This window comes from Pinus tabuliformis, chromosome 8 (assembly GCF_031772625.1).
Source record: "Pinus tabuliformis cultivar Carrire ecotype Pingquan chromosome 8, CPIR1, whole genome shotgun sequence".
Taxonomy (NCBI): domain Eukaryota; kingdom Viridiplantae; phylum Streptophyta; class Pinopsida; order Pinales; family Pinaceae; genus Pinus; species Pinus tabuliformis.
In genome coordinates this window covers 1,210,166,410-1,210,176,287 of record NC_142294.1, presented here as the reverse complement: position 1 = coordinate 1,210,176,287, position 9,878 = coordinate 1,210,166,410, and the positions used below count along the sequence as shown (strand labels likewise).

General features: G+C 33.0%; 1 protein-coding gene across 3 annotated transcripts; it reads right to left on the bottom strand.

Annotated features, from left to right (window-relative positions):
- Nucleotides 1-4,852: 4,852 nt before the first annotated feature.
- Nucleotides 4,853-7,601, bottom strand: LOC149239720 (elongation factor 1-delta 2-like). 3 transcript variants are annotated; one of them, XM_089373502.1, is made up of 7 exons: nt 7,419-7,597; nt 7,276-7,362; nt 7,071-7,187; nt 6,926-6,980; nt 6,686-6,824; nt 5,243-5,518; nt 4,853-5,136 (listed from the first exon to the last, which is right to left on the bottom strand). In XM_089373502.1, coding segments are annotated over exons 2-7 (675 nt in total). In that variant the 5' UTR covers nt 7,362; nt 7,419-7,597; the 3' UTR covers nt 4,853-5,134. The 3 variants fall into 3 exon arrangements, with proteins under 3 accessions (XP_089229628.1, XP_089229627.1, XP_089229626.1); XM_089373501.1 differs by lacking the exon at nt 4,853-5,136 and having other exon boundaries at nt 5,232-5,518; nt 7,276-7,388; nt 7,419-7,601; XM_089373500.1 differs by lacking the exon at nt 4,853-5,136 and having other exon boundaries at nt 5,232-5,518; nt 7,419-7,599.
- Between the last annotated feature and the right edge of the window lie 2,277 nt (nt 7,602-9,878).

Below are 9,878 nucleotides of genomic sequence, written 5' to 3'. Positions count from 1 at the left end.
GAATTAGGTGTCCAAACCATCAAGATATGATAGATAAGCTGTCAATGTTTTGTTTCAGCCTTATCTCTGGATGCTGCTTTGTTTGGACGGCTCTCTCTCATTGGTGTATTTATCAGCCAGCGTGGCTCATTTTCTTCCCATTACGCTCAGAATCTGTTCTATTCCTGGCCAATGATTTTTCATATGGTCCGTCATTTGTATTTTGCCTATTATATATTCTTAATATAATACCATGCCGTTTTTTCCTTCTGAAAAAAAGTATGAGATGTATTTATTATTCACATTGATGTACATTTATAATATATTGTTATGACCATTACCATAACTTTCAACGGATTAGGTGTCCAAACCATAACCTTTAACGGATTAGGTGTCCAAAAGATATGCATTGCGTAAATTTTATATAATATTGTAAAAGTACATATTGTATTAAGTTTTAGTATATTTATTAGCTAAATTTAATCTTGAAATTATAAGATATTATTGTTACAAATATGAATTATTATTTAATTTATTTTTAATATATGGACCTACAATTTATCTCTACTATTTATATTTTATATATATTTCACATCTTTATATATTTAAATATATTTATTGTATTGAAATTCTCATGTATGTGGTACTTTTAACATATTTTGTACTTTATTTATTTATTTATTTATTTATTTTAATTTTTAATTTTCTAGCATAAGTTTTACAAAGAATGTGTTGATCATTAAATACTTATTAACTAAATCTAAAAATTCACTTTAATCGTCATCATTTAAATTTATGATTTATATTATGATAATCGTTTATAATTTTATTAATAATAACAAAATTGCAATATAACAAATTGAATTGAGTAAACATTATGTCACTAGATCTAGAAAGAAAATGTGTCGAGAATATGATACAAAGTGCTTGGAACTAGCAGTTATGACAACCCACATGTTTGGGGATAGGAGCAAATATGAAAATTGTATGCCCATCAAAATCCAAATTTTTTGTGGCTCCTTTTAAACAACAAAGCACTAACCTACAACATCTTATAGATAAGAAACTTTGGAGGTCTAGCATTATGAAGAATCAAACAACTCACATCTCATTATGTCTTGCACTTTCAAAGCAAGTTTAGTTGGAAAGAAAATTTGAATGCCTGAAAAATGTTCAAAGTGAGAATACCATGGCAAAAGCCTTCAAACCAAAAATGCACGAACAAGGAAACTAAGAGGTATGGATTCAATGTTTGGGGAGTATGGTTGGCTAAAAATTTAAAGTTCTTACAATATAATACCACCTTTATGCTATGGAAAGTCCAAATATTTTATTTACCTTTCCCTCGTATCTAGAAATATAATTCACAAAACAATGTGCCAAGGAAGTTGACTGAAAAGATATCTTGGGCTTTTTTTAATACAGCATCTTAAACACCTCCCTCCCCTCAACCTCGGCCCCCATTCCTTTCAATACAAGGTGGGGAGAAATAATCTTTCCTTCAACCATTGTATCTCTTTTAAAGAGAGATTTCACCAAGAGATAAACTATGCATAAGTTAATGGCTCTCAAACTTCTACTAATGTCTTTACTCCTATTCTTTTATCTTTTAAAGTTAGAATTGGCCAAAAGACAAACTATGCATAAGTTAATGGCTCTCAAACTTCTACTAATGCCTTCACTCTTATTTTTTTGCATATTAAATGGGACAAAAGCAAAAACAGAAATAGCTTATCCAAATAAGATGTCATGTTTCATGAGAAGACTCCAAAAGCTTTCAAAAACATTATTTTGCATATATATATATGAATGATCTTTCACATTGTTTTAGTAACTTTCACTGAGAGCATATATTGGGCTTTCTTTAATAAACCATTTCAAGAAACAACCCAACCCCAATCGCCTCCCCCTCCCAATTGGGGTAGTTAACCCTTTTCATCCATGCATTATACCTCCTTCAATCATCTAATCTCAAGGAGGGTAATTAATCTTTTTCATCCCCACATTATATTTCTTTCAATGTGGGATAATTAATCCCTTTCATCCACGCGTTATATCTCTTTAGGGTAATTAATCTTTTTCATCCACATTCTATTTCTTTCAATGCAAGATAATTAATCCCCTTCATCCACGCATTATATCTCTTTTAATGTTAAAATTGACCAAGAAACAAACCATATACACTCACTAACTCCTACTCATACTCATGACTTCACAACCCATATACACTGAGTAATTCCTACTCATACTCATGACTTCACAACCCATATATAATGGTTCACAAACTCTTACTCATGCCTTCACTTATATTCTTTTGCCACATACATAATGGCTCTCAAGCGAGAATTAGCCCAAGACAAACCATACATAGTGACTCAAGCTTTACTAATGCCTCCCTCCAACTTCTACTAGTGCCTTCTATTTCTACTATGTTTTCACTTAATTTTTTTAGACAAGGGAACTAGCAACCTCCCTAAACATATGCACCTTCACTTATATTCTTTTGCCACATACATAATGGCTCTCAAGCAAGAATTAACCCGAGACAAACCATACATGTGACTCAAACTTTACTAATGCCTCCCTTTAATTTCTACTAGTGCCTTCTATTTCTACTATGTTTTCACTTAATTTTTTTAGACAAGGGAACCAGCAACCTCCCTGAATATATTAGATATATGCAACAACTCACAAGCTACATATATCAGAAACTCATAATTCAACCTAGGACATCCAAAATCATGTATTCATTACCATGCATTATGTTTCTCCAATTGCAAGCTACAGTACTTAGATGCTGCTATAAATAAAATTGCCTAAGATAATTCAACCATCACAATCTAGTCATAAACTATTATAAAAGAACATGTTAAAAAATTAAAAAGATTCAGACATTAAAAAGTAGGAAAACAATAATAATAAAAAAATCGTAAAGCAAGAATAAAATATTATTAAAGAGGATTAAGAACATGCTTCTTTGTTAGAAAAGATATTATAAAGCAATAACAAGGTATTATTAAAGAAAATGGAGAATTAAAAACAAATAAAAAATCAGGTACCTGTTTCTTCTTTACAAAGGAATTAAAAAAAATGGAGTATTAAAAACAAATAAAAAACCAGGTACCTGTTTCTTCTTTACAAAGGAATAAAAAAGTACAAATTTAAGAAGAACATGCTTCTTTGTTAGAAAAAATGTTATAAAGCAATAACACGGTATTATTAAAGAAAATAGAGAATTAAAACAAATAAAAAATCAGGTACCTGTTTCTTCTTTACAAAGGAATTAAAAAAAAAAAAATGGAGTATTAAAAACAAATAAAAAACCAGGTACCTGTTTCTTCTTTACAAAGGAATAAAAAAGTGCTTTTGTACTAAGGAAGAGGATAAAAAGTACCAAGGAAAGGAGGATTTAAGATATTGAAAAGCAGGAAAACAATAAATAAATAAATAAAATTGGAAAAGAAAAAGAAAAGAAAAAGAGATATTGAAAATTGGAAAAGAAAAAGAGATATTGAAAAGCAGGAAAAATAAATAAGGATTAAATAAGGAAAAGAAAAAGAGGATTAAAAACAAATATAATCAAGTACATGCTTCTTCCTCATATTGAAGTTGGAAAGCAATTATTAGATAAAAGATTAAAGTACTTTAACACTTTAATTATTAGAAAAAACGATTAAACCAATAAAATCAGTAACATTACATTGAGTTACTAATAAATCATCATTCAGTTATAAATTATTTGTTAAGCATTGAAAATTAAGAAATATTGAACATTGAGTTACTAATAAATCATCATTCAGTTATAAATTATTTGTTAAGCATTGAAAATTAAGAAATATTGAACATTGAGTTACTAATAAATCATCATTCGGTTATATTGAATTTTAGTTTGTTATGAATTTAATTTAGTAATAAAAATAAAGAGGCTTCCTAGAATTCAAGATAACTCTCTTTTCTTTGTATACCCCCAATCAAATATAGAAATCATACTTTTTTATAACCTAATCCAATATGAAAATCGTAGATCAACGAAAATAACAAAAACAACGTAATACTTTAGATATCACATACAGATCAACCATGTAAAAGATAACCATAACGACACCATCAGTTAAAAATGTTAAGATAACCATAACGATACCATCAAAGTTAAAAATGTTAAGATAACCTAACAATAATGATACCATCACAGTTAAAAAAAGGTTAATATCGGAGTGAAAACTAATCTTAAAATAGAGCCTTCAAAGCATTTCAAGATTTATACACCAAGATCGGCAAATTTTTTGATATTGGTTATATGAATCATAAACAACCTTTTGTCTCACAGGGGGTGACTTTGACCGTAGCAATGTCAGAAGGATCTAAATGCTAAGCTAATGATATGCATATTAGTATAGTCTGCCCCCACACCATTCACTAATTAAGAGAATACCTTCCCTCTGTTTTGGAAAGTCGTTATTGAAGAGCAATAAAATCAATAAATTGCAGACAGAATACAATGTTCTACGTCCTTGTTGGAGAAGAGGAATGAAATTAAGTTGGAGAAGGAATGAAATCAATAAATTGAATACAAAATGCAATGTTCTACCTCCTTATATTGCCTACTATTAAGTTAATAATAAAACACTATGAGAAGAGTAATTAAGTTAATAATAAAACACAGAAGAGTAATGAAGTCAAGTAACTGACTTCGGCATACAATGTCCTACGACCTTAGGATACCAGTAAACCACTAGCTGGTGCTACAATATTTGTAGAGTTCAACTTTGGAAATAAACAAATATTGGGTATTAGAGTCCCTAATATAGCTTCGCCGACAGCAACATAAACATAGCCACTGGAAAACGGAATTTGTAAGCCAGCGAAAGGAACATACAAAAATTTCATTATGCATAAATATTGAAAAATTTTAATTATGCATAAATCTTGAAAAAATTTACCCCAAACTGCAATCTTGGGTCACAACAATTTTATAAAAATTCAAAAGGTTTTTAGAAACTGATTCTCAGGAAATGATCCTAGTTAAAAAAAAAAAACAAAATGACTAGCTTGCTCATTACATGTTTCCCAGCCTCCACAGAAGACAATCTCTCCAGGCTACTAAACCTTCCAAGCAACCAAATTCAAATTTGATGTAGATTTCACACCTCCCAAATTCTGAAACACACAGATCACATCATAAAAAGAACATAAAATTAGAACACAGAGAAGGTACATGCAGTAAAACAAAAAGTATGGCTAATGCACCACAATCATAACTTACAGATCTTATTGAATGCAACAATATCACAACTCTGAATGTACTCATTCGCTGGCTCAACTGTGAGATAATCCTCAATGAGATTGTCAACAGATACAAGATCATCCTCGATGGTCATCATTATCTGCAGCTTCTTGATTCCATATCCCACTGGTATCAATTTTGAGGCTCCCCACAGCAAACCATCCATCTTGATGCTGCGTACTGTTTCCTCCAGTTTTTGCATATCTGTTTCATCATCCCATGGCTTCACTTCCAGAAGAACTGATGACTTCCCACCTGTTAATAGATCCAATCAAACATGAAGGAAGGCAAATTTTAATCACTGGAAGTAATGCAGTCAAATCATATCCGACCAATCAGTCGGTAAAGCAGAAGTGTTTCATATCCCACCAATCAAATCCCAGACACAATTCACCCCTCATATACCTTTCATGTGGGCAAGGGTGGCAGGTGCCACTAGCAATATATCACGCCAACCATACAGGTAAACAGGATTTTGATTTTACGTGCAAAAACAAATTAGAAAATCAAGCCAACCATAACCATAACGGGATTTTGATTTTACGAGCAAGAGCAAATTAAAAAGTCAACAGGTCTTGATTGGTTGGTAAAGCAGGCGTTTCGTATCACAAAGGTTTAAATCCCTCAGAAGACATTTCACCCCGTACAGAATATGGACGCTTGGAGCCACCCCTAGTGGAATATTTGATGTGGTTGGCATAAGCGAGACCGGTAAAACATGTTAATATAAGGAGGTCGGATTTTGATTATTGAGGGCAATGCAGTGGCAAAAAATAGAAATCAAACTAGTGTTGATTAATTGGTAAGGTGTTTCATACCCCCACCAGGGTTTAGGGTCCATGACCAAGGAGACATGTTTTCACCCCTCCTGAGCCATTTACTGTGATTGCGCCGTGTGCAAGTCATACCTCCACCAAGGTTCAGGGTTCACATCCTAAGCAATTTAATATGATTGAGCAAAGTGCAAGTTCTGATCGAATTTGAAAGAATAGAATCCCACCGACAGTTTCTCGGAGAGAAGAGGCCATCTTTCTAGAGAGTTGTGAGTCATTGGCATTGTATTGTACAGCTCCCAATAATGGGAAAGGGCGTAGGTGTTTTTAGGAAGCATGGGAAAAGATAATAAATAAATAAATAAACTAACCAAATGAACCATAATCTATATGTAAAGGCATTCTTAATGCTTGGCCAGGTGCACAGTTCAAAACTATGTCAAGGCATTCTTAATGCTTGGCCAGGTGCACAGTTCAAAACTATGTCAAGGCATTCTTAATGCTTGGCCAGGTGCACAGTTCAAAACTTCCAGCCCCTTTTAAACTGAGCTTATACAGTGTTAATGCAGTGTTGGCTGATCGTCTAAGACAATTTTACTTAAAAAGGTCTAAATATCTAAGAATTTAACCAAAATTCAGAAGAACTCACTCTCTTTCTTTTTAATAGAGGCTTTTACAGCCGCCGAGCGTTCTTCGGCTGCCTTTTTTTCCTCTTCGGTTTCTTCACCGAAGAGATCCACATCATCGTCGTCTTCATCCTCGTCCTTAACAGGAACAGAAGCCGACTCCTAAATTAAATACACATATCACCGCCATGACTATCACTAAATATCATATGGCAATCTCAAAAATACAGAGAAATGCCCTACAAGATCATACATAAACTTACCTTTGATGGCTGACTCCCTCCTTCGATTTGAACACCAACACCTTCCCCAGAAAAACTGCCAATGGCAAATCTTAGTACTTCAGCTAATCCATTTCTATAAAGAACAAAAAAATGTCGAAACCGACAATATTAATTAAAGGAGTACCTTGGGGCTAGTAAGGCACTGATGTGGTTGTACCAACGGGAGGCATTGATGTAATGGGATCCAGGTGCTTGGCCAAGTGCAGAGTATACTCTTATGTCATCCGTTGATGCCTGATACCTACCCCAAAAGAAAAAGAAAAACCAATCTAGCACATCACAATAAGAAGAAATCAAGAAACGGGACCAGATTTAGGATTAAGACTCACCCGGAAATATAACTGCGTGTGAGCAAGAACTGATCCAGCTGCTCCGCGCCTGACTCAGTGCTGAGATTGGAGAATGAGACGGCCATTCTGTCGATTCAATCTTATTATAACTCCTGGCAACAGATTTACTCTACAAAGCGTACCTTGAACTCTTCTATGCAGAGAAAGGATTTACTACTGCGCTTGCACCCTCGGCCTCTGCCTCTAATTCCGCTTCCGCCGATTAGACAGAGAATTATGAGCGGAGGGTTTGGTGTGCCCTCTTAAAAAGGGAGCAAATAAAACCCTAAATAGCCACTGCCACAAGGCTACTTTATCCCCCGCCGCGTCCCCTAATAAGGAGTTAGTTGTATGTCAAAGGTCCAAAACCCATGAAACCCTGGATTCTTGGATCAAGAGCGCATCGTTAATCCATTTTAGCCTTGGATTTATAGATTTTTAAATTAATTAGTGAATGTATTAATAGATGAAAAGAAAATGGAGATAAATTTTTTAATATTTAAAAAAATTTTTTTAAATGATTTTATGTTAATTTAAGTTATAACCGGTTTAGGTTTAGATTTCGATTTATAGAGGAGTGAGAGTTAAATCTCTTAAAGTGTAAAATTTGAGGGAAAATGTGGAGTAGTTTAATTATTAATAATTAATATTTTTTTATGTAATTTGATCAGCTAAAATGTTAATACCAATCTAGATTCATTTTAACTTCGAATCTATCAAGGACGGAGAGGGATCTAATCTTTCCAGGTGCAAACTTTTTTTTAAATGTGATCCCTCTCGACGCTTGATAGATCCAAGCTTATGATAGATCTAGGTTTGTTATATAATACTATATAATATGTAAATTTGTATCTATGTGTCTCTTTCTTATTCCCTCTCTCTTTCTCACCCTCCAAACATACACATTCTCTCTCTATATATATCTACCTCTCTCTCCCTCTATATTTCTCTCTTCCCCTTCTCTCTCTCCCTCGATATTTCTCTCTTCCCCTTCTTTCTCTCTCTCTTCCCTCCTAGTCTCATTTCTCACTCTCTCTCCACTGCTCCCTTGTCACTCCTCTCTCTTGAGTCATCTCTCTCCCTTTCTCTCCCACCTCCCTCTACCCCCCTCTCTCTCTCTCTCTCTCTCTCTCTCTCTCTCTCCCCTCCATCTTTGTGTCTCCCTCTCTCTCTCTCCCCCCTCCATCTTTGTGTCTCCCTCTCTTTCTCCCCCTTCTTTGTCTTCCCTTCTCTCCTCTCTCCCTTGCTCTCTCTCCATTTCTCCCTTGTAACTCCCTCTCTCTCTCTCATCCCCTCGCCCACCCCCCTTCTCTCTCTTACATTTGATCCGACTGTATTGTGTTTAAGAAAGTATCTCAATTTAAAAAAAAAAAAAAATGGTTGTAAATATTGAACCTATATTTGGGATCAATCATGTCAACTAAAATATCATAATGAAAAACTTAAAAGAAAAATGTGCACTCTCTTTCCTCTATTATAACTTTCCTCGATCTCATTGCTTAGATCCTTAGTTAATATGGATCTATATTGGTTCTCAATAATATTATCTATACTATATAAATTTCTCTCACACACACACACACATATATATTCATTTTTAACTTTAGTAATACATTAATTTAATTTTTATGGGAATATTTTTAGTAATCATGAGGATATAAGGTTTAGATATATCTCAAAAGTAATTATAACTTTTTCCTTTTTAGATTCAATTAAAATAAAATATTTTTATTGTGAAATAGGTAATGGTTTTTGGGAATGTGGTATTGATGAGCCATGGTATTGTAACAAAACCTATTTACAGGTTAATAATATTCATGGTTAAGAATCTTGTCATGTAGATATTTTGATTCTGAAATAAGTTGAGTTTTGGGCATGTGGTATTGATAACCCATGGTATTGGCTCTTTAATTTAAATTTTATGGGAATATTTTTAGTAAACATGAAGATATATGGTTTAGATATATCTCAAAAGTAATTATAACTTTTTCCTTTTAAGATTCAATTAAAATAAAATATTTTTATTGTAAAATATGTTAAGGTTTTTGGGAATGTGGTATTGATAAGCCATGGCATTATAACAAAACCTATTTACAGGTTAATAATATTCATGGTTAAGAATCTTGTCATGTTGTTATAAGATATTTTGATTGTGAAATAAGTTGAGTTTTGAGCATGTGGTGTTGATAACCCATGGTATTGGCTCATGGTACTGTAACAAAGCATATTCACAATTTCATAATATCAATGGCAAAGTGGGAGTCAATATCTATGGTTAAGAATCTTTTCATATTGTTATAAAATATATTGAATGTGAAATAAGCAATGTTTTTTTCGCATGTGGTATTGATAACCCATGGTATTGTAACAAAGCTTATTTAGAAGTTAATAATATTCATGGTAAAATGGGAGTGAATATCCATGGTTAAGAATATTTTCATACTGTTATAAAATATTTTGATTGTGAAATAAATTATGTTTTTTTGGCGTGTGGTATTGATAAGCCATGGTATTGGCCCATGGTATTGTAATAAAACATATTTACAAGTTAATAATATCCTTGGTAAAATGGGAGTGAATATCAATGGTTAAGAATATTTTCA